Below are 25,513 nucleotides of genomic sequence, written 5' to 3'. Positions count from 1 at the left end.
TATATTACAGTATTTACATTCTCCTGCTTCACCCTGCCAGACATGCCTGCGTGCCGTAATTAGGGGCTCTCCCTTCTCCACGGGAAGTGAGATTAAAAAGGGGGGGTGCAGCTGACCATATATCCAGCGCCTTTTTCTCCTTTCATCTTTATGTGTGAATCAGATCTGCGCCGCGCCGGTCTGCTTTCCCGCTTGCGGGGTTAGTGTGCTATTTTAGCCGTCGTCCTTTATGTTGGCAAATGAAGTGGTCAATTCAGACGCACACACACACACACACACCCAACTACCTTGAGACCCTTGATCATGCAGTTACCCTACTGATATTTCAGAGCCCCCCCCCCCGTTTTGCGCTTCGCCTCCAGACCAGTTGCTACGTCTCCTCGCTTCCCCGTCCTCCCATTGGCTGGGCAGCGGAGAATGCTCCTCTGCCTCACGCCTGCCTGGCTGCGTCTGCCAATCAGGACGGCGGGCTCCCAGAACAGGAAGCCGGGTCCACCGCTATCAGAAAATGGAGGACCTGCCTCCTATCCCCCCTGACGTTCTCCGATTCAACCCGTCTCCCCACGGGAAGAATGGGAGCTGCCAGCGCCCTGTTAGCAAACACGAACAGAAACACACCCACGTACTTTCTCTCATGTGTCCCTCTCTTCCTCACACACACACACACACACACACACACACACACCACTGTCCACAATCAGCCGTGCTTTGTACCTGTCAAGTGCTGTGCTTTTTACTCGCCCCGGAATGGAGCGTGTGACGTGGAATATTCCACATCAAAGAAAAATAAAGCTACCTACATAGATAAAATGCGGCTGCGTCCGCACGGCTTCTTAAACTCAGTTTTGTCAGCTGCATTTATTTTTCCTATTAAGCCCTTTAACTGGCTCGAGCTAACCGTCTGCGGCTGGGAGGGACATCTCAGCCCCCTGAAAAGTGCCACCGACCCGTTGTGTTTCCCTACGGTTAGCATTTTAAATTGATGTGTGTATATTTGCATATAAATAATCACATAAGTCCCCAAAAACAAACACAGAGATGAACCAGTAGAAATTATTATGTGACAATAACTCTGTGATTTTTGCTTTTGGAGAATTTTTAATTATAGCAAATTCGATTATGTAAGGTTTTGCTGTTGTTTAGATGTAGTCATACCTTTCAAATCAATTTTCAAAGCTATTTCAAATCAATTTGTCACTGATATTTTAAAGATAATTCAGATGCACGATCACTCTTTGTTTGCTGTATTTTTTTGAAGTGAAATGCTGACACTGAGCTGATACCCAGAGAGCCGCAGTCCAAACCGGGTTTGTGATTAATATAGTTAGCTGACAAATTCCCGCGGACAGATTCCTGAACAGTAGCCATTGTTGGCTGGCCTGAAGGGAATCTGCTGGTCTTAACCGGGAGTGTGACGGGATAAAGACAGCCGGACAAAGGAGCACTTAACAGTGTGGCCGGAGCGGGGCGCGGGGGGCTCTCCACCCCGCTGGGGGGGCCGGGGTGACCCCTCTGACCGCTGACCGCTGCTCTGCGGGCCGGGAGGGTGCTTTGTGCGGACCATGGGAAGGAGAGGCTGAGTGGCCCGCACTGCTCTCTACACAAAGCCCTACCTTTGTGCTGCCTCTGGCAGAAACCAGAGCCCAGATATCGGTTTCTGCCACTGTGGCGCTTATCACCAACAACATCCGTCCCTAAGTTATTATTATTATTGTTGTTGTTATTACTGCTGCAGGTATTATTATCGTTGTCACCAGTGCCGCTAATAATAGTAATAATAATAATAATAATAATAATACATTTTCTCCAGTGTGTTGCATTTAATAATAATTTGCTCTGTATTTTGTATCTTGTCATTCATATGTTTCTAATTGAAGTTGCTACATTTAATGCCTATTTCACTTGGTCAGCAGCATCATACTAAAATAGATAAATTGGGGGCCAGTGTCATCTTTGTGTGTACACATCCTGAATATCTCCAAATTTATTATAATTAATTGTCATTTATTGTTCAGCAGTAAGCACTCAATTATTTCCCAGTAAAGAAGTACCTTTAGGGATAAAATAACACCAGTCGGGCGGCCTTTGGCTTTCACTGTCGTCACCCTCTTTACCGAACGTAACACGACCGTACGCGGGGACACAAAAGGGAGAGAGAAAGACAAATGTGAGCCCGCCACCTCCACGACCCCCTCTCCGCCGTGGTGTGTGACAGGGACAGGGGGGGACGCTGGCAGCCTGGTGACCGCGCGGGGCGGACGCTGGCGATGAGACCCCCAGCTCGGTGCGAATCTGCTTCAGGTCGGCCGGAGCAGCGTTAGAGGTTTACCCCGGTAAAGTTGGGTGGCGTTCGCCCGGGGGCCTCCCTTTTTTTTTTTTACCAGGCCTCACTCTCCTTCAGCTCTGGGTGGAGCCTGTCTGCCAGTCATTCATCCAGGCAGCCACCAGTGGGCAGTGGCACAAAGCAGGAGAGCCCCCGCATTCCCGGCAACTTTTCCACTGCCTCTGCCAACAAAGGACGGGGAGGCCGAGCGGGCCGCTGAATTGCGGGACCCAGAGAGGGAACGAGTCTGGGAATTGAAAAGCCTGCGCGCGCTCGGCCGTTTCACAGAGCGAACCAATGGCAAAAAAACACAAACAACTAGCCCCCTTAAAAAGCAAAAATAACAAACAGCTGGTGACTGCAAGCGGTTGATAAAATGAAAGAGTATATGGAATGTTTTCTTGAAAGAAGGTTGTTTCATTAAGCATTGAAAATCTTGCTTTGTGTTTATTCATTATCTATTTTATCCTATTGTTTTGTGATATTGTTAATGGCACATTAACAGAACATCAGGAACGTGTGTTGAACTATTTTTTTTTAGTCAATGTAGAAGAATATATCTGGTAGCGAGTCACTGCATTACTTCCTTCTGTCTACTTTATTTGTCCAGTTTTAATTAAGTTCAGTAAAAGGCATCATATGTAAATTTAATCACAAAAATTGAGTTTAATGCTCGTATCCATATAAATTGTCTGTAATAAATACTGTATCTGCATGGATGTTAATAGAAACTGTTCAGTTCATTAGAGGAGGAAAACTTTTTGTCTTTGGGAACGTTGAAAATGAGAAAAATATTTTCAAGCATTGCTTGCAAGTGAGGTATTTTACATAAAGCTTTATTAATATTACGTTTTAGAATCTGAAGTGAAGTCAGATGTTAGCGTTAATCTTTTTGTTAAATAGTTATTAACAGTTAGACAGTTTTGATTCAAAATAAATGTAAGAAACTTTAAATTATTTGATTTATTCATATTCTGCACTCTACACAGTCTTAATTTCATTTAATGTGTTAAAGTCTTAAGTGTATTTTAATAAACTTAATGAAAGGATTACATTTGCCTTTGCATTTACAGAGGAAAGTGAGATGAGTATAATTTTATAATCTCCAGAAGTGTGAATGTGTCATTTTGCTGTTGTCAACACAAATTCTGTTGAAGCCATATCGCGAAGAACAGATTTTTATCACCCTGGCAGAATTGTCTGGTTCAAGGAGGGACCCACGCCTTTAACACTTATTAAAAGGCAGGAGAGGTGTAGCCGTCTGCTCAGATCCGGGCTCCACTGGCGAGTTTGGGAGGGATTTCACTGAGTCTGTCTCATTACTTCCAGTAGACTCTTTAAAAAACACTTTTGTCAAGATGGAAATTTATGCACGGGGTACAGTGCTTTTGAAATCCAGCCAAAAATGGATATGGATCATCTCCCCTTCCTGGTTTATTAAAGATAAATAAACGTGGTGATTCCACCAATAAACAAATGTAATTGAAATGTCATGAAAGTTCAGTGAAACTTTGGCAGTTGGAGAAAAGCTACAGTGGTTTTGGATTGTGTGAATAAATTCTGTAGTTGATTTTATCGGAAAACGGTTTTAACCATGAAATGCTTTTCTTTCCGCATATTGTCTACATATTGTCTGTGTGTGTGTGTGTGTGATTATTACATATGGTTAGTATGTATGATATTTATATATATTTCTGTATAACGATTAATATAATGATTGTCATTACTTGATTGAATCAAGTGCCATTTTAGTTCATTATTTAAACAAATATTTATTTTGCTTGTTTTCATCTTTCTGTTAGGGGGCATATGCTGACATTTCCAGATGGAACATGGCCCAGCAACATATATCTTTACATATATCTCTGCAACAACCATAAACAAACAAATAAAGAGTTGAATTAAAGTAAGCGAAAGGCCGACAATGCCGCCCCGCTCCCAGGTTCCAGTATGTGAAAGCTGATTGATGTGGGAATCGATTGTGTTTGATAGTAACTGACATGTGCCCTTTGGAAACACTAACTGCAATTCACTGCGCGGGTTGCTTGTCATTGTGCGCTAATCCTTTCTCTAATAGTTCACCTAAAGAGAATTTTCTGTCGGTGCTCCGAGGCGGCCGTTTTCCCCCCCGGCGCGGGGTAGCCCGGTGGACGCGCCTCGGTCCCCCTTTCTCGTCCCGGGGCTCGGGGAGCCGTGGCCTTGGCACCGGGGGCCCCTCCCTGGAAATAGCTGTTTATTTGTTTAATCGTTTGTTTGGGTGGCAGCTGCGTTCTCGCCCACACACGTGTTTGGGGGAGAACAGCGGGCGTTCTAATCTGTTTTTTTTTCTCTTCTCTGTGTGTGTGTGTGTGTGTGTGTGTGTGTTTGTTTTGTTCCCCGTCCCTCGTCCGTCGCCGTATCGATTCCCCTCACCCCAAGGAGGGCTACGGAGTCATCGTGCTCAACCCCAATGAGAACTACATGGAGGTGGAGAAGCCGCCCAAGCCCAGCCCGCCACAGCCCTCGCCCGACGGCTCGGACGAGCCCGCCGAGAAGAGGGAGCGCCGCGACGACAAGGAGCCCAAGAAGAAGCGGGACTTCTACGAGAAGTACCGCAACCCGCAGAAGGAGAAGGAGACGGAGCAGATCCCCATAAGGGTAAGAGGAGGAGTGAGTGGGGGGGTGTGTGCTGTTTCTGTGTGTGCAGACGCTGGCCCGTCTCCAGCCTGCTCGGGGTGTACTTACTGTACCAGGGCACTTCCTTCGCTGCTCGGAGCTGCCGAGTCCCTCCCCAGGTTGCTGTTATTCTTATCTGTGGGGTTGTTATTAAAATCTGAATCATGGACACATAATCCATGGTAATAATCTTGTGATCAACAGAGGATGTAACTGCAGCAGGCACATACACACAAGCACGCACGTACGCACACAAACACACACACACACACACACTCACTCTTGGCTTAAGTATTTCCCTACAATGGCCAATCAGTGGCATATCGCATATCATATCAGCAACTGATAGCAGTTTTGAAACAAACTTGATCAGATTTGAGTGGGGAAGTTACTCTGTAAAAAAACTGCGAGCAGAAAGTTTTTGCCATTATTCCGGTACGGTGGATGGCAGCAGCACACCAGCTTGTGGAGAAATGTCACTCCAGCCAATCAGGAGTTATTACTGCTGCCTGACTGCCGTTGCGGTGAATGAGCTGTCAGCGTGGGCTACTTAGCCTGAGTTTCCATTGTACCTTTACGTGCAGCGTAATGTGGCATAATTATCTGTGTTATTTACACCTTCCGTCACAGTCGCTTTTAAAAATTCATTCTTCACGCTTTCTCCCGGCCTATAAGCAAGCCGGCTTAATGATCGCCTCCTCTTCGTGGTAAACTAATGATGACATCTACTTTTTTTTCCAATTTTTTTTTTTTCTTTAATAAGTTAAATCTGTAGCAGGCATCTCAAAGGTTGCCTAGCTACGGTGAGATTGCATTAAGGCAAAAAAAAAAAGAACTACCTGAGAAGTTTTTTTTTCTCCCTTTCCCCTGAACTTGGATAAAAAAAGCGAGCGAGGGAGAACTGAAGGAGAGCGAGGGCCCTACGGAGGGGAAGTTTCGGGGAGGTGACACCGGCAAACTCTGCCACGCTGCAGCCTGACACGTATTTGCATGCCGTTTCATCACCGGCACCTCTCGTCAAATCACAGATCTCCTGCCTGACAATATCCAGGATGGGGGGTTGGGGCAGGTATTGTATAAGAGTGTGTGTGGGGTGGGGGGGTGTATTTCCAAATGTCGTTACCAACTATTTAAGCGTGGTGGTCTGCCCGCCTGTGGTCACTGCGGGCCCTTACTGTGACTGTCAGCCATGTGTGTGTCAAGGAGAGAGGGAGTGAGAGAGAGGGAGAGAAAGGGAGAGAGGGAGTTGTGTGAGCATATCGTCTGAGAGAAGATGAAGGGGAAGAGCTGATATTAATATCTTAATAAATATTTCAGCTGGAATAGCTCCGGAATCATATAATGAGGAGGCTCTGCCCCACGCTATTTCTCTCTCTCTCCTTTTCTCTCTCTCTCTCTCTCTCTCTCTCTCTCTCTCACGCTCTCTCTTTCTCTCTCCTTCTCTCTCTCTCTCTCTCTCTCTCTCTCTCTCTCTCTCTCTCTCTCTCTCTCTCTCTCTCTCCCCCGAACCTTTTGCACTTTGTAATGCTAGCAGCGTGAGATCGTTAGAGCGGTCCTACCCAAGGTTTTCCAATTCTGCAGGGGGCATGCAATATTATTCACACTTTGACATTAGCTCCTGCTAGCTTTCCATGCACTGCATTATACATGCCAGGGCCCGCTACCGCGCAACACCAGACCGACAGCAGCAGTGGTGGGGCTGTGGATTTTGCATTAGGGAAACATGCAAAAGGCCCCAAACATCTCTGCTTTGTTCCAGAGCTCATCGGAACAGACACAGATCACAGGTGATGGTTTGGGTAGCCCAGAGGATTTTTTTCTTTCTCATCGTGTCATCTGAACTCAGCCAGGGAAGGTGTCTCATGATTAGGTATTGCAGTTTTTTAAATTTGTACTTGTCCTTAGTTTGGCTGATGTGACCCCACATGTGTTTGATTTCCGGTTGCTCTCTCTCTCATCGAAGGTGTGAGTTGAGGGGGTTGAAGCCCGGGGCCCTGTTAGCAGGTCGTGGGCCCGGCGCGTAGGTTCCGGGGCCCGTTTGCGTTCTGCGAGGGTGAGGCTGGTGAGGAATCCTCTCCCTCGCACGCACCGGGCCTCTGCGGAGTGATTTAGTCCGGGCAATAAACATGATGTCAGACAAGCCTGCAGGGGGAGATCTCTTTAGTACGCGCGGTAATAAGACAGAATTCTTGTTTTTGAAAACATCTGCCAAGCGGAATATCAGAGCGCAGACAGCAAATGTCAACAGATTAGTAATAAGCGGGCAAACAGAGTTCCGCCTCGGCGCAGGCAGGCGGAGCGGGGGGTGCGGTGCACCGCGGCGGGAAAACGCAGCGTGGCCACGGCGACGGGGGAACTCGGCTCTCTCTGACCCGGGAGCCTCCTAACCTCTCATTGGGGGTAGGGGGAGTGGGGGGAGGGGTTATTGCTTTCTTTATTTCTCCGCCCCCTCTCATCTTCATGAGGTCCACCTCTGCTGTCCTTCCCTAGAATGGGAGCCACAGGACACCCACATAATGTACCCCACCCCACAGATCTGACAAAATACATCATATCATTTGATACAAACTTGGAAAAAAATGTTTAGCAAAGTTAAGGTTACCCAATCGGTGAACTGTATCCCGGAGGTTCCCCAGCCCAAGTGTGGAACTCTGAGAAGGGCCTATGCCTGCCATCTCTACCACCAACAGGAAAAGCACGCAAGTGAGCCGTGGAAAAGTAAATGTTGAGCCCTCTAATTCACTTCCCAGCGCTAAATACATTTGGATAATAGTCCCCCGAATTTTGTCCCGTCCCTCATTAGGCAATCCCCAGAGGCGCAGGTTCATTTTGAACTTGCAGGGGGGGGGGGGAGGGGTGGAGATGAGGGTGTCTTTATTTCTTCTCTCCTTTACTAGTGGTGCTGGTGGGGAGGGTCAGTTCAAGCCTCTTTGCTGGGACTTTTTCATCTATTATAGTGGTATTGTGCACTCCCTCCTCCCCCCTCCCTCCCCGACCAGGCCGTCCTCCCTCCCCACCCCTGCTCCTCGCCACAGCACACACTGCGAGGAGAAACAGACCACCTGCACACACAAGAGCGGGGCCTGGCGAGCAACTCCCACATAAAGTTGAGTTGATTAATACGCTTCCTTACACACATTAATAAGCCCTTAACTGCTTTTAGGAATCTTACTTTTTAGCCCGCGGTTCATAGTGCCTAACCTCCCAACCTTGGCTAATCTCTAGTCTCTCAGAGATCACAGTCCATTGCTTCATGTTTAGTGATGCTGAGTTTCTTAGCACTTGCTATACAGAAGTTGGGGAGTTCACTTTACTCCGAATTTTAGCACTAATCCAGTTACCTATTTTCTGTCAGCCAAGCGGAGGAATAGCGCGAACAAAAAACACATTCATGGCTTAAGAAGCTCCCAAAGATTTCACTCGAAGCTGACTGGGACGGATTATCGTCCTGCCTGTGGAAAAAAAGAGCAAAGGACAATCAACCGACAGGCCGGGCTTTTCTCTTAGCGCCACTTATTTCTGTAAACCACCACAATACTTTGCTTTTTTTTTCACCCTTTCCCCCACACCCTCCCCGTCTTTCGCGTTTCTTATTGTTGCATTTTTTCTTTAAATGTTCAGAAAGAGGGCCTCCTTCACACCGGCGGCAGCAGATTGTGGCCCATGTACCCCTTTATTCCGCCCGGTTATTCATCTCCCAGCGCGGCTTCACACGTCACGCGCCTCGCCACGCTGGCGCGAATTTGCCTGACTGTTTTACTCGCAGTAATTTCCGGCGTTTTTATTTTCCCAGCGCTGTTTTCAGTTTGCGGCCAGATGAAAACAGAGAAAAAATTGGAAGTTTGCCATAACAGGTGTATTTTGTATTAATTTTTGTCCTTGTTGTTTTGTCTGCGAGGGAAAGGCATTGATAAATTCCCTTTCTTCGCTTGCGCAATGCCATTAAAGTAACTGTTGCTCTCATCCAGCTCTAGGCTTTACTGTTACATACCACAAACCAGAATGCTTATGGCATTGAAATGTGGCGGTGTACATTGGCTGGTCAGCATCAAAGCTGGCCTACGTGTGAAGGCTCATTCCTCAAAGTTCTTGCTTATGGAGATGTCATGTGATGGTATGTAAAACAATGATGAAATTACTGTAGCACTAAATCATGTCAGTACATAGTAATTTGGTCGCTAGACTCTCTCAAGGTGACACAGTGGCTGAACAGTGGTTTGAATGCAATGTCTACCTCATGGACTATATATATATATATATCTTTCTTTTTTTTTTAAAAAAAGGAATACAATACATTATTTATACCTTGTTTTACCTTCTCCATTCCCTGAGGGGGGTGGAAGGGGGAAATCATGTCCTAGCCTGTGTTTTTGAGATGTACTGCTTCCCAATGCCCATCTTGTACATCCTCCTGGAGGGATCCTGTACGCCCATGTGACTGATGCTCCATGCGGTCAGAGATGTCATGGAAAGCCGATATATATTCTGCCAAGTTTCCCCGCTAATGCACTCAAGTCGCACAGAGTTCCACCAGCATTCAGTCAGAGCCAGAGCTGTTCTGTCTGAATTATACGGACCAGAATGGTTTGACTTTGACCGGACAAGGTCAGGGCGTAGCCTCTGACACACAGGTTATCCACAGGGAAGCGAAGTGACTGTTTTGCCCTCTCTGTAAGTTTAGGTGCGTGTGTGTGTGTGTGTGTGTGTGTGTGTGTGAGTGAGAGTGTGTGTGAGTGTGTGTGCGCGAGTATGTGTGTGGCTGTGCATGTGCACATGTACAGAAGGGTGTATATGAATGCATAGAGGGGTGTGCATTTTTGTGCAATCATGTATGTGTTTGTGTGTGTTTTAATACGCACTGGTGCGTCTTTGCAGACATACCTACACGTTTGTGTGTGAGCATGTGCGTATGTGTGTGTGTGTGTGTGTGTGTGTGTGTACGTGCGTGTTCGCATGCGTGTGTGTGTGTGTGTGTGTGTGTGTGTGTACGTGCGTGTTCGCATGCGTGTGTGTGTGTGTGTGTGTGTGTGTGTGCGTGTGCGCGTTCGCGTGCGTGTGTGTGTGTGTGTTTATGTATGTATGTGTGTGCCAGTGCATGTGTGCGTGCATCAGCCTCACAGCAGAGCTGAGAGACGCCTCACCCCAGCATGCCCCCGGATGGAGCAGGAATTCCTCTCTGAAGCTGTTCAATATCCCCTCCTTTGGAGCTCCCCCAGGCCTGTGCACTTCCACACAGAGGGCTGCTCCCAATCTTCCCACCAGGTCAACCAAGTAACGCGGCTCCCAATTCATATCAAACCCACTGCTCACTGTGTCATTATGACTGCGCTCAGTAACAAACGCACCTCCGAGTGTGAGTGTATGTGTGTGTGCGCGCGTGTGTGTGTAGGCTTTTTTTTTTTTGTCTTCTCTTCAACTTATGTCAATTAATTGCTAAAAGTAATTTAATCTGACAGTCACGGCACTGGTGAAAAGCTGGTGGAGATGTCACAAAGATGACCTTTCTGCACATGTGCAGCCAAAAGCCATTTTTTAACAAGGAATTCTTGAAAACCCGAGCAACTTCCTTTGTACTTTGTTAATTAGTTATTGATTTGAAACAATGCGCTACCAAATATTGTCAGATTAGCTTGACGCCAGCAAGGTCATAGTGTTATACAGTCTCGACGTGATAATCTTTATAGTATATTAAAGATTTTTTTTCCCTGCTCTACCCCCTCCCTCCCTCTTTCCCTTTCTTTCCTTCCTTCCTCCCTCTTTCTTTCCTCCTCTATCTTTCCCTCCCTCCCATCTCCCTCCACACTCACCACACATCTCTCACCTCTCTCTTTTCGCTGTCTTTGTGAAGTCATCCAGTCACAGAGCAAAACTTCCCTGCTTCTCATTGCCCCGGCTGTCTACAGAATCTCCGTCTGTTAATTGCCCGAGATGCAAGAGTAATATTCTCTTCCTCTCATTCGCAATGCAGTATCTGTTCCCTTAACCTGATAAACTCATACAATAGAACTAGCTGAACCCTGTGTCAGCGAATAAAATCGCTGAGTAAAGAATTTCAAACTCATGCTGTTTCTTTGCTTTTATTTTTGTTGCCGCCTACATGTATGAAGTGGGTGTGTGTGTTCATGTGTCAGCCCAGGCAGCAGGAAGTAAAAGCCGGTAGTAATTTTATCCGCCCACAACAGCATGCATATTTGATGCACACATATCATATCATTAACACCTTTTCTCCTCTCAGGAAATACACAGTGTAACAGTCTTGGTGCCATCTGACAGAACACTGTATCACTGGTTCCATTTACTTCGGTGCCCTTTAGTGTTTTTGTACGTGGGACTTAACTTACGATAGTATCATAACCTACACCTTGAATGTGTTCTTCTGTGGAAACACACACCGTATTTCCTCAGACATTGCCCACATTTAGAGTCATGGGATAGTGTTAACGCAGAAAGTGTCATTTTTAGTCAGCGCACTGCTTGTTGAATATTGCTATTGCCAAAAAGGAAAGTACTACTGTTTCCTGTTGAAAGGTGCATATTAAATATTCAGCTGAGTGAAGGTGAGGTTGGAGAGTTATCTTTCTGCATTGTATGATCCGGGGTGCTAAACTGGTCAAGAACGATCCTCTCACCTGTGGCAGCAGCATAGTCAGCATGATGCAAAGTCAGAAACCTTCCCAATTAGGAAGCCTTAGCCCACTGCTCACAACCATAGAAACGCGTCACCTGACCCTGTCACATGATGTACACTGTATACTGCTGAGCTGTAGTTGAGCCGTCAGTTGCGCCTGCTGTGTTTTCGATTTTCCCCAGGGTCTGGTTGACCTGGGAGGAGGGGCAGGACATTTGCACACATTTCTGTGTGTACAGTGTGCCTGTCCACTCTGTGCTGTTTAACTGGTGCATTGTGGTTTAGGGTTCAGTGTGCACCTGCAGAGAGGATTAGGGCACAGTGGAGGTAACGCGTGTCCTGAGGAGGTTTCCTGTACAGCATAATGTCCCACAGGCAGGTCAGCACTGTACTCCGCCTGTACTGAGATCAGCAGCTAGGAGCGTGCATATGCTTCAGCCCCACCACGTGAGACCTTTTGGTCTGTACTGGGATCGACTTGCTCCCAAATACGCATGCTCTGAAATGTCAGGGATTTGGGCACGTTTCCCGGCACAAGGTCACAGCAGCGATGTCCCACCTTAACAGGGCCAGGGCCCTAGAGTCTCCGCCACACCCCAAATAGCACTGTCCACCTTCACACCTCCTGAACCGCAAGCCTCGAGGACGGAGAGAGGAAGGCACTTAGCAGTTGTTTGTCAGATGTGATGAAGCCTGTTAGATTCATTGTTTCCTGCGTAGGGCGTCCTTTTTTGCGCTTGTCTTGGCCGTGAAGTTATTTTCCTTACCATCTCCGGGTGCTCCTTTCTCTCTGGTTCTCATTAGGCCATGTAAACAGAGCACAGGAACTGGAAACTAAAACATGTTCCTGAAGGATTGTGGGATTGTGCTGGGACGAGTTTGAGACCGCACACTCTCACGCACCCTTTCAAAACAGCGCAGCACCGACAACCCAGAGCACAGCCACATACAGCTAAACGTGAATTTCAGGCGTTGTTGGGGGGGTCAGATCTTACCACTGGGTCCCTCCTCACTAATATTAATGCACTTCCTGTCATGATTATTCACTGTGAGTATTGTGCTGCAAGGCACGTCAAAACATGTACACATCCATGTCTGTGTAGCTACATCCATCCAGACGTATATACATACATATGTTAAAACTGCACACACATGCAAATGTAGGTGTGTGTGTGTGTGTGTGTGTGTGTGTGTGTGTGTGCGCACTCGTGTGTGCGTGTGTGTGTTTCTGTTAATTAGCAGGGGATGCAGCCAGCTGTCTATTTTGGGGCAGGTTTGAAGAGAAGCGGGTTTGAATGACATTAAATACACAGCAGATTCCCTCTTTCAGACCTGTGAATGTGTGTCTGACGGCGTTCTCGTGGAGCGCTGACACGAGCCGAACGAGGGAGCTTGTCAGGCAGGAGCGAAAGTGAGAGAATCATTCACTCCGCCGCTGTCTGCCTCATCTACCATTTCACTCCCTTTTTTTTCCGCTAGAGCAGGAATGGATTTGGCGGGGAATTACATTGTGAGCAGTGCGCATTTCGTAGCCAGCCAGGTCTGTAAAAGCTCATATGACGGACTGGCATTGTGCATTCGACTCAGAGGAGGAGAAAAAAAAAAAAAAACTGCACAGAGTAACATGATTATGGCACGGCGGCAATAAGCAAACATTGTTTTCTCTTTTTTTCCCGGGCGTATCGGAGTCGGAACACTTCGTTTTGTCGATGGCGGCTCCATTCACCCTCCTAACGTTCAGGGCCTCGTGGCGAAAGAGGGGCTTCAAAGCAAGATGGTGCTCGCCGCGGCGGCTTGAGCTACAAGATTGAAAAAAAAAAAAAGAGAAAGACGCAAAAACACAATATCGCAGCCCCCTGAAAATGCGACTGACAGTCATTTCTTAAGACACTGGCAACAGGTTAGCAGCGGGGAGTCTGTCAAAGTTGGCATGCGTACAGGAAATATGTGAGCCTGTCACTGGAAGCAGTCTCAGAGGGTGAACTGCTTCGTGGGAGCTAATTAACCCAAGGAAATAATTACACAAATATGCAAATGCTGTTTAGATAATTCGGCGCGCTATCAGCTCAGGTAGTCAATCACACGCGCCGGGGCGAGCGGCGGCCAGGTGTTGGGATCTGTGCGCGCTTGATAAGGGCCGCTACCTGGCTGTCTTCTGCTGTGGGCTGTGACACTGGGAGCACGCTCACGCCACGCTGAATCGCCGCCTAATAGGACCTGCTCCAGGCCTCGCTTGCCGCTCACACCCCCCTCCCCCAAACACACAACCACCCCCCCCCCACCCCCCCCCCGTCTGCAACGCCTCTTGAAAAGGCTGCTTGTGAAACGTTTGCAATTCTAACGCTATCTGATATGAAATTAACTTTTTTAAAATCTGCCTTACGTTTTTTTGTAGTTACATTACATCACTGTTATTTAGCAGACGCTCTGATGCAGAGTGACTAGCGTAGGTTACCGTTTTTACATGTTATCCCTTTGTACAGCTGGATATTTACTGAGGCAATTCTGGGTTAGGTACTTAAGTACCCAAAGGTACAGCAGCAGTTCCCCAGTGGGGAATTGAACCAGCAACCTACCCTACCACTATGGCGCACATACTGTGATTCTTTTGAGCTGATAGGTGTCTGATAGGTGGTGATAGGTTTTTGTGCACTATGGGGTTATGGGGTCTCTTGCGGATTCTGTGATCAGGTCTTTCCACTGTTCCGTGAGGCGTCGACCAATCACGCAGCCGGAAGCCTCAAAAGCAATAAAGCTGGGCGTCGGCCAGCAGAGCCAGCCTGTGAAGAATTCAGTGCATGTAAACTTAAGATAAAAGAGCGAGCTGGGTTCGAGTGGACATGGCGGTAAGCGAGACGGGCAGAGGTCGAGAAGAGTGGCAAGGGAAATGAGGTGTCATCGGTCAGGGGGAAGCCGCTATCGACCTGGTTACGAAAACCCGGTCACGACGAGCGCCGCGGCAACCGTAACGAAAAGGGAAGACTTCAAAGGACTTTGATGTCACCGACCTTCAGATGGCTCAACCCCTTGCTTCCCTCCCGTGAAAAGATCACGGCGAGGACGGAGTTGCGCGCCGTTGCATCACACCTGAAGAGAGGTTTTTTTTTCCCCCACCCCTCCTTCTTCGTTAATTTTGACAAACAAAAACAAGCTAATAGGAATGCTGAAGTGGTTTGCAGCTCTCGGCTGGTCCACTGGCATCAAGCCTTATTTTGTTTGTTCATTTATTTATTTGGTCTGTTTTTCAAATGAACGTTCATCAGTGTGGGCATTTTGGGGGAAAGCATTCAGGGACCAGCGCATTACAAACGCAGAGCTGCAGGCAGGATCCTGGAACATGCCAATGAGATATCGTCGCCATTATCAGACAAGCCCGCAGACACCAGTCATGACAGTCATCTCTAAGGCAGTGGTGGAGAAAAAAGAGGATGGCCCCCTTCTGCTCATTTCAGTAATGTCAGGGCAACGTGTAAGCCTGTGTCTTAACCATTAAATAGTACCACTTATGAAAAAATAATCAACAAAATCAACCACAAAGTGTAGTTTTGTCCCTGATCTTGATGTCGGTGCTGTTCTTAAATGTGTTTACTGCACTTGCAAAAGTAAGTCAGAAACAGTGATTTCTATACTTGTCATTTCATAGTGACTATGGCTTGGTTATGAAAAGAAACACCAGTGCTACTACCTCCAGTGCTGCTACTGCTACTGATACTAATACTAACACTAAAACTCATACCACTGCTACTGCTGCTGCAAATAATAATAATAAATAACTCGGTGTCTTTCCACAGAGCTACACTGTGACCCCATCTGTGCTGTTAGTTCTGCATGCAGTCATTTTAAACAGTAAGGCTGCCTGGTTTCTATTAATATTTCACAATCCCCTGTGCAGGACAGCACAAAAAGCCACAGGGGGCACTTTTTATGCTACCTCTATCAAACTGCCATTCCTTCAAGTTCAACTACTGGAAACTCCATGTAAATTTTTCTTTCCAGACATTTAAGCGCCCCGTGTGCTGTATCTCCTTTCAAAACAGGGCCTGTTCTGTTCCTACAGCCTTTTTTTCCCCCTCTCCCTTCCATCTTTTTTTTTTATTTTTATTTGCTCATTTTCCGCAGTGACAGCTTAACAGGTTATTAACCAATTGATGGAAAGGTTATTTATTTATTTACGTTTCAATTATCAGCTCCGTTCGAGGTAGATTGAGCATGCCACAAACAACTGCAATTAGTAAAGGTCCATTAAAAACAACAGGTTTCGGAGGAATTTATAGGCCGCCTTTACCAGCCCCCCTTGAACAGTTTTGTGAGCAGCCTGCAGTACGGATTAGTTTGGGGGGGAACTTGTTACCGAAGCATGGTATAACCGTTGATCACCGTGGGGAAATACTTAACTAATAAAGAAAGAAAGAAAAACCATAACCCTCTTGATGTTGAAAAGAAGCATGTTTGCGCTGATTTCAGTTGTTTATTAAAAAAAAAAAAAAAAGAAGAAAAATCAAACCCAGGGATCGATGTCACCGAGGTTATAATGAATGTCCTTCCCTATTTACAGCGCAGCGAGAAGCTCTCTGTTCTGCATTAATTAAAAGGCCCACATTCCTTTCTTCTCAGCTGTTTCCAGTTGTGACCTCACAATATGTTTGGCGATCATGCTTTCACCGGCTTATAGGCGCTCCATCGATCCAGCGGCGTGTAGTACAAATTAAGATTTAAGCGTTACGTCACAGGGCTATTGAGTTTCACATTTGGAGCATTTACAATATGCAAGGGCCCATTGATTAAATAAACAGCATTTTGCAAAACCGCTTTGCTGTAAACGTGTCCACGCTGCTCTTTGGTTTCTGGAGCGCTGATAGTCGTAATGCCGGTTTATTTTTATTTTTTTTCCCACACTGTGTGAGTGATACCCTTTGATAGCTCGTTATTCTTTTTTTGTGCTTCTTTCTTCTTCAGGAGAATGGGTCACCAGAGGAACACGCCATCTACGTGTGGGACAACTTCGTGTCGAAATCGGTCGCCAAGAACGTGTTCTTCGTTGCGCACAGCTACGGCGGCTTGTCGTTTGTGGAGCTGGTGAGTTTGCCTGTTTAAAAGAAAAGGATAAGAAAGGAAACCCCCTCCCCACCCCCCGTCCTCCCCTCCAAACACTCCCTCGCTCTCTTTACCCTAATAACTGCTGTGAGAGCAGGCTTTTTTGATATTGTGGGAAATAGGAGCGAACGATTAAAAATAAATAACATTTAGTTTCTTTGAGAAAGTAGTGCTTCTGTAAACAATCCGGTTCATCCCTGTCCTAGGGCGCAATCCACTTCCTCAGGATCTGCAAAATAAGGTCCCATTAAGCTGCCGTGCGGAGCGGGGCGAGGCGGGAGGCCCAGGGAGAAATCGAGGGCCCCTGCACCCTCCTTGGGAAAGTTATTTTCTGAACTCCCCTTTGTCACACTCCATTCAGTTTGATGTTTGGGAGGCTATCTATATTGCAGCCGTTATAGGGCCTATCTATATTATGCATATTACGCAAGGCCCGGGCGCTCTGAACTGTCAGCTGGTGCTTGGTGCACTCGAGGCAGTGACAGCCGATACAGAAGCCAGGCGTTTGTGCTTTGATCTGTCGTGATTCACACTTAGACTCTAGGTGAACCCAGCTTATTTAAAGCATGTTCTTTTCTTCTCTTAAAGGGGGGGAGGGGGGTGTGGTGGGCATGGGATGGGGGTGGGATAGTGGGGTTTGCCTCACCCCGCTGGTAATTCCAAGAATATCTACTCTGTTTTTGTTCTCCCCCACCCTTTTCTCTTATTGGGGTTTTGAGCATATCAGGAGAATTGCACCTCCTGGGTGGCATTGTGGTGTATGCTAGTTACTTACATTTACATTTACATACAGTTGCTTAGCAGACACTCTTATCCAGAGCGACTTAAATAACTTACAGTTTTTTTGTACATGCTACCCTTTCTTACAGCTTATGCAGTTATGGGTGAAGAATCATGCCAAAGTGTACAACAGCAGTGGCCGAGCAGGGGATGAAACCAGGAGCCTTTGGGCTATGAGCCCTGCTCCTTACCACTGCACCACACTGCTGCCCAGTTTGCACAGTAGGGAGCTCTGCCTGGATGATGTTTTGGTGTGTGGTCATTTTGACTGAGGTGAGCCTCAGTGGTGGTGGTTATGACTGTTGTTAGCGTCTCCTAGATGGTTTTGTGATGGTTATGACCAATGGTGAACCTCTTCTGAATGGTTTTTAGGTGATTATGACCAATGGGAAGTCTCTCCTGAATGATTTTTGGGGTGGTTATGACCAATGGCAAGCATCTTATTATGACCAATGACAAGCCTTTCCTGGATGGATTTTTGGTGATTTTGACCAAGGACAAGTCCGTCCTGAATGATTTTGTGGTGGTAATGACCAATGGTGAGCCTCTTCTGGATGGTTTTGTGGAGATTATGACCAATGTCGAGCCTCTTCTGGATGTTTTTGTGGTGATTATGACCAATGGCAAGCCTCTTCTGGATGGTTTTGTAGAGATTATTACCAATGGCAAGCCTCATCTGGATGTTTTTGTGGTGGTTATGACCAATGGCAAGCCTCTTCTGGATGTTTTTGTGGTGGTTATGGCAGCCTTTCCCAGCAGCGCTCTCCGCATGTGAGCCCAGACTGGCCTTTTGTGAGAAGGCACAGTGCCCTCGTCCCTTTCACTCTTGCAGAGATGCTCATAAAGAGCCATGATTGCAGCTCCTTTTGGCACTTTCATTTCAGCAAAGGGATGTAACATCAGATGGAAACTCAAAACTATGTTTGTGTTATTCATAAAGCTGACCATTAAAGCAGTGAAGAGAAAGGCACACTCACACACACACACACCAGCTACAGAAATGTGGCACACATACTCATAAACTATGGTCACCAAATTATACAGAGACGGATCAATCAATTGACTTTTTTATATTGTGCTCTTTTTAATTAAATTGCCACAGAGTACTGTACAGGGCTTGATAGGGAGTCAAAGAAGAGAAAAAAAATGTTAATACCTGAAATTATTCCCTGACCCCTTGCAAAAGGTGATGGAGATGGACCACTGGAAAAATGCTTGAATAGACATGTTACATTAATTAAAGAGTCCCTAATTAGAGTCCTTAAGTGGCAGTCAGTCTGCCACAGAATGGTGGGGTGGGATGTTGGGACTCAAGGCTGTGAGTGGATGGTGGAAGGCAGTAGAGCTGGATAACAGAGCAGAGTTCAGGTCATCTGTTTATGGTCATTGGCCAGGTCCGATCCTTGGCACTGTGCTCTGTGGTCTCATGGCAGGAAGGTGGGAGGGACATGACAAAGAGTTAGGGATATTCACAGGGTAAGTATAATTAATGCATGCCGCAGTAGTTCAAGGCCAATAATGCACACTTAAGTTGTTTCATTTCTGTTTTTAAAAACACTGAAGAGAAAGCGGTGTCATCACACAGAGAATGCCTCATCTTTAAGGACAACTCAGCAGTCAGGCCCTGTAATGTGGACTATATGTGGATGACTATATTTTTAAAACAATGCGCAGTCAGTATCTGGATCGAAATAAACAGATCAAAAAACGTCTTTGTTCCGACAGCCATTCAGCCAGTCCTGAGTTCAGAGCAAGTCCTGAGAAGTTCTGAGCCGCCTGTCCATTATCCCTCCAGATTATAGTGTCACCAGTGCGAGATTATTGTCCTTGTCCTATTGTGGCTCTTCTGGGTGGAGGGTGAGTGGTGCGGGGTGGTGGCAGCGAGGTCTGGGTTACTATAGTTGTCATGTCGTGCCACAGGTCCCCGGGTCCCTGCGGTGTCAGCCCAGGGCATGAGATGGACGCTTAGGAGGATGGCCCCTCTGACACCCCACCCCCCCCCCACCCCCTCCTGACAGCACTGCATACGCGGCCCCCACCCAAACCCCAGCATCTCTGGACAAAAACTGACTCCTGACCTCTGCGGGGCATGAAGGTCAATCGGCCACAGGGCTGTGGAATTATCCCAGGCCAGGATGGAAACTTTTACCCCTAAATCCCCAACCCCACCCCCGTTACCCCCCACGTTCTCCTCAGTGGCTTGACGTGTCACCTCACTCCATCGACACTGACAACCGAATGATGCCGTCCTCCAAATCCTCCCCACACCAATCCCCCCCCCCCCCCCCCCCGCCACCCACACACACACACACACACACACACACACACACACACACACACACACACACACACACACACACACACACACACCCGTTCCCAAATGTCTGACCATTTCTGAGAGCCGCTGCATTTTCATTCATTTTTTATCGATGAGAAAGTTGCTATTTTTTTAGGCAGGTTCAGCCTTAGAAAACATCCGGCTAATTGAAGGAAAAATGGTCCGAGGGGAGGGGGGAGAGCCGAGCAGGATGAACCGTTTGACACATAAGAAGACCCAAAGAAAACAAGCTGTCTCTGGGTTAATTACGCCTCCCCTTTCCAGTTAATAAACACGTTTCTGATCAAGCACATCAAAAGCGCTCAGATTAATTTCTCCCGCTTCTTTTTTTTTTTTTTCTCCCCTCTCCCCTACTCCTACCATGTATCGTGTGTTTGGAGCACTGAACTGTTTCATTGCAATTTTATTTCTTTTAAAACACTTCACAGAGTGTATAGACTAATTATAGTTACATCAAAGAGCAGCTAAAGGCCTTTGAATGAGAGAGTATTGCTGCAGGGAGGATGGCTTTATGTCTGAGTGAATACTGCCCTTTTTTCTCTCCTTTCTCTCTCTCTCTCTCTCCCTCCCTTCTCCCCCTCACACTCTATCTTTACCTCTCTCACTTCCCCTCTTCCTGTCTTTCTCTCTGCCTCCCCTCTCTCTCACTCACTCTGTCCACCATGCTGCAAGCGGTAAGCACAGTAGTTAGGGACGTGCAGAACTCACATTGTCTGTTCTGTGTGAATTGCAGGGGTGGTGGTGGTGGTGGTGGTAGTGGTGGGTGCATGGGGATGATGGTTAGAGGCTGTACTTCAGCCTTTCATTTAATTTCACCACCACCCAAATCTCTTTGGCAGACCCAGCGTCGGCAGACGGCAAACTAGCTGCCGAGAGTGCACGCTGGACGCATTTTCTGCCCTGGCTTCTTCTTCTTCTTCCTTCTTTTTTTGAAAATTCTCTTTCCTTTTCCTCGAGACAAATGAATCCTCATCCCGAGAAGCTGCAAAGCAGCCTTCTGCTCGGCTTTTCATCACTGATAGTTGCCAGGGGTGAGGCGGAAATGCCCGTCGGGGCCGCCCGTAACCCAGCATAACCTTCCTGCTCTCTCCCTGAAAGAGGAGCATATTTGTGGAAGAGGATGGGGTGCATTATATAAGGAGTTATGTAAGAATGCATCTGTCTCCCAACGCGCCGATGTGTGGGTGCGAACAGCTCTGCGGTCTCCAAAATGCGTGCGCGGAATGTATATATGCGTGCGTGCAAGAGTGCAAGCGTTAAAGAAAATATGTATCTTTTTCCAGTCACCTGGGAATATTGTATTGATCACTCTCTCTTTCCCGCTCTCTCGCTCTACATACATTGATATGCGTTTGTGCACTCGCATGCCCAGCCCTTCTGGACTGAGCAGATGCTTGCTTTATGTTCCGTGAGAGGCGAAGGTAAGTCGTAGGTTTGCAGAGGTGGCATTCCCCCCACAGAGTCCCGGGGATCGGACAGAGCGCGCCCGCCTGTGTCACGGACACGTAATGGAGCCTGTGGCGTCTGTGACTGAGCCGGCCTGTCCGTGTGAGGGGGTGACAGGTTAAACGGACGCTGTCGGGTTGGGGTTGTTTATCGCACATAGTCCCTGGTGGGGTACCGTTATTTCGTGTCTGCCTCGCGGGGCAGGTGTTCTTGGTCACGGCCCCCCTCGCGCTAACTTCCTGTCTGTTTTACGCCTGCGTTGGCTGGCTGAGTTTGCTCACGCTCTTGCTTGTCTCCTGAGCTTGTGAGGCGGAGTTCCGTGGTGCAGCTAAGCCACCCATGGACACGCATTTTCAAATAAAAGAAGGAAAAAAAAAACTAAACAAAATGCTAAATTGTTTAAACCAAGTGCGAAACTGTTTTGAAGACAGAGCAGGTCGACGCTCCTGTGAGGCCCCTGTCGTCACGCCGCTACTGCAGTCTGTTTACTGTAAGGCATGCGCGCTCTGGGGCCGGGTGCGTGTCGGTTAGCTGCGGTGCTGTTACGCCGCGCTCCAACCGCGCTGAGGAAACACACGTGTCCTGAAAGGCACATGGATGGAGTGTGGAAGCAGAGCGTCTCGCTTCGAGGGTCCTGCGACAAAAGGAAGACAGGTGATGGTCGCAGGAAAAGCTCTGCCATGTGCTTGGAGCTGTGGGACTGCAGAACATGGGCCTGTATACTAGACCTGCTCTCCCCCACCATGCCCCTCTCTCGGTGGGCCGAATTGGGCTCGAACGTTGTGGACATGTCACAGGAAGGAGGAAGAGAAACAGCTGAAATTAAGCGAAGGAAACTGCATCACAATACTGCTCCTGAGTGTCTGAGGAACTGCATCAAAATATCGCTCTAGAGTGTCTGAGAAGCTGCATCAAAACACTACTCCTCAGTGTCTGAGAAGCTGCATTAAAATACAGCTCCTGAGTGTCTGAGGAACTGCATCAAATGCCACCGAGCAGCTGAGGCGGAGAGCAGCAGACTGCACTTCATGCGCTGAAACCCAGCGCGGTTCCTGCGGACCTCCCCCAGTGCACTGAAAGGAATTATTGTGGAAATAATGGCATTTAATCCTCAATTTGCCCTCTAATTTCTAATTGTAGGCCTGCATTTAGGGACTTCCTGGAGATCAGCGTTGTTTAGCGAGTATGAATTAGGTGATTATTAAGAAAAATAAATAAATAAATCCTGGCGGGTTTTAAATTTGTTCTGCAGGATTTCAGCTGCAGAAGTTCTTGGCTCTGGGTTTTTAAGGCAGCCAGACCCGTGCTCCGGGTTAGAGAATAGGAGGAGGGAGATAAAAACAGGACGCGTTCCTACCCAGACAGGTGGGGTTCGGGGCGCAGAATTCTCCTGCACCGCTTCAAAGGGCCGCAGAGACCCGGGAATAACAGCACTGCGTCTCCCCCAGGAACAGGATCTCGGAGATTTGGGGGGGGGGGGTCGTTGTCAGTGTGGCTCTCGTTTTGAACTCTCCCAGGAAGCGGGGCTCCCGGGCGGCGCTCGGAATGCGCAGGAGCTCTGTAAAGGACTTTTTTTGTGTGTCAGGGACCGAGTTCGTCTCTTAAAGTTCTGCTTCGAAAGAAGCGCCACGTCAGCAGAGCGGCGGGCGGAATGACTTTTAGCAGTCAGCGAATGTTTCTGTGGCGGTGGCGCGGGGAAACCTGCGGAGCGCTGTGTCTGCCTTCTCCACGCACGCTACCGCTTCCGCGGGGGGGGGGCATGCAAGCCTCTCCCTTCCTCTGAAAGGCTTGTCTGTTGTCTTGTCACAGCTCTGATTATTGGAACAGTGGCCCTGCTCAGGGATATCAATAATTCTAGAATACTGTCATGAAAATAAAAACAGAGCCTTCTCTCCAGATCCCCTGCACCTCCCGTGGTCTCACTCCTTAGCTCTGCTTGCCTGAGGGTTCATCACCTCCATTCTTACCTCCACAACTCCACCCTCTTCCAAACTAACAGGCAGTTTATAACTACTAGTGGTTGTTGAAATGTACTTCATTGCAGGACGTGGTTTGTATTTTCAGTTTTACGCTGGTTGTAGTACTGTGGCATATCACTTTAAGATGTGGTCTGGCATTTTCTGTATGTACCGTTGTTTTTGCGGCCCTACTGTATGTACTTACGTCCATTTGCTTTGATGTAATCGCTCTGCCAAAGATAGTGTCTGCCATGTGAACAGCTGTAAAATGTCAGGGGGATGCTTCTACCCCTTCACCCTTGATACACTACCGAAAGCTTAGCAAATCGGATGAATATTAAATATTGATAACTCGTACCTGATCAATTGGATCAGTCTATTGCTCCGGTGGCTCTTTGATCAGAAATAGGATGTTCTAGCGTTGACCTCGTACAGTACATGTAGCTGTGGGCTGTTGATGCCATTAAAATAACAAAAGGAAAAAAAAAATGGTGGCAACTGTGTTTTTCCCCCCTGCTTCAAAGCGCTCTTTCCCATCTTCCATGTTCTCATCAGCGAGGGAGTGGGAGCGCTGATTAAAGATGTGTGTCCTCACTTCACCCCAACACCCCCCCCCCCCCCCCCTCTGACTGAGCCCTGAGCAGTGCAGAGGAACACAGTCATGGTTACACACTGCTTCCTCAATGGCTGCGCTGATCAAGGAACCCCCCACAGGCTTTTGGGATTGGGATCCAAGATTGGGGGGGGTTTTGTCCCACCCACATACAGCCTGAGCTGAACCTGCTGTTGGCTGTCCCGAGGTCCAGCTGGGGACGGCCGGCGCCAGCGCCAGCTTCCTGAGCGCGGTGTGCGCCGCTAACGCCTAACCTGGCGGGGGCGCCGTTTCACCCAGTCGCCGACACCCCCATCCCCCCCTCCACCCCCCCCGTTCACACCCACATGCCTCCCACTCCTGCGCTCCCAGGCCCCTCACCCGCAGTTTCCTGGGTTACGGTTTGCAGCCTGGCCGGGGCGCAGCTAACGCTGGCAGCGCCGCCAACACATGGCGCTCTGGAAGTGCCTCGGCTCCTGCCAGTGTCCTGGTGTGCACCGCTGGGGGAGACCAGCCACCAGTGCACACCAGTGCACTCTGATCCGGGGGACATGGAACAGGAGGCCCGCCTCACTTCAGTCACATGTCACGTTCTGCCACTTAGTATTTGTCCCCACAAACAGCTGTGCAACCAATGAGGTGCAAGCATTGAATACTCAGCCAATCAGGTGTCGCGCTTGAAGCAAAAGTAGCATTCATGAAGGCTGGGAAGTGCTGCTTGTAATTGATAAACACCCCTGCAATGTGTCTCATGAGCAGTAATTGCATGGCGTAGTGATTCCTTTAGCAGGGCAAGGGGTGCAGCCCTTTTTGTACACAACTCGTGCCTGTCCCGCTCGTTAGCGATTTTGGAGGTATCCATGGAGGAGTGTCTGCCCGCACTCGGCACCCCAGTCAGATGAGGACCGGTGTTTAGTCTCGCAATCAGAAACACATTAGGGAGACAGGGGTGAGAGGCGATGATAAATTGGGGGGGAGGGGGTAGCGGGGGGGGTAAAGAAATTAGCGGAGCTGTATCCAGAGCATCCCATTTTATTTGAAGTGAAACAATAGGAACGCCATGACAAAAGTGCCTGCCAGCCAGCCAGCAGCCAGTGGGACAGTCACTCTCAGAGCTAGAGCCTTGTGTATGTGTGTCTATGTGTATGTGTATTAGTGTGTATAGATTGTGCTCTAGCTCTCTCCCTGTACATGTGTCTGCCTGTGTGTGTGCCCCTCCTATCTTAAAGAGTTGAAGTATTAATCTCTTCATTTTCTCGGGGTGGGCAGACATAGCTGGGTGTGTATGGGGAGCAGTCGTTTTTTTTCCCTCTTAACATCTGGATGTAGATTGTGCTGTTCGAATGTTGTGGTTTAAAATTTGATTTGATTTCAATTGATTGCTTGTTCCCCCTCAGCGGGTTGCTACAGTGATAGTCCAAGGACATTCTTCCAGACAACACATTGTACTGACACTGAATACTTCGGTTGGACATTATTATGTACAGATGTCCTTCATCCACTTCCATTCAAAGTCTTTACCTCCACATTGTTTGGGGAGGCAAATGACATCTCCAGAAACCTCTGATGTTTTGTTGCTTGAAAGGGATACTCACAATAGCTATTGTGAAGATTTCCCTTTCAATGGAGTGCATTTATTTTTCTTTATTGGTTTTTTGTTGTTGTTCTTTTCTATTTTTTTTTTTTTTTGTCGCATTGA

The 25,513-nt window shown here is 47.8% G+C and overlaps 1 protein-coding gene across 2 annotated transcripts in view; it reads left to right on the top strand.

The window, feature by feature from the left end:
* fam172a (family with sequence similarity 172 member A) overlaps nt 1–25,513 on the top strand; it is a 154,215-nt gene that overhangs the window by 59,517 nt on the left and 69,185 nt on the right. For both annotated transcript variants that reach the window (XM_036527677.1, XM_036527679.1), the window contains exons 7-8: nt 4,742–4,960; nt 16,563–16,682. In XM_036527677.1, coding sequence (XP_036383570.1) covers nt 4,742–4,960; nt 16,563–16,682 — 339 coding nt within the window. The remainder of the gene's footprint in view (nt 1–4,741; nt 4,961–16,562; nt 16,683–25,513) is intronic.

The sequence above is a fragment of the Megalops cyprinoides genome, chromosome 4, assembly GCF_013368585.1.
Source record: "Megalops cyprinoides isolate fMegCyp1 chromosome 4, fMegCyp1.pri, whole genome shotgun sequence".
NCBI classification, from domain to species: domain Eukaryota; kingdom Metazoa; phylum Chordata; class Actinopteri; order Elopiformes; family Megalopidae; genus Megalops; species Megalops cyprinoides.
This window is presented reverse-complemented; position numbering and strand designations above follow the sequence as displayed.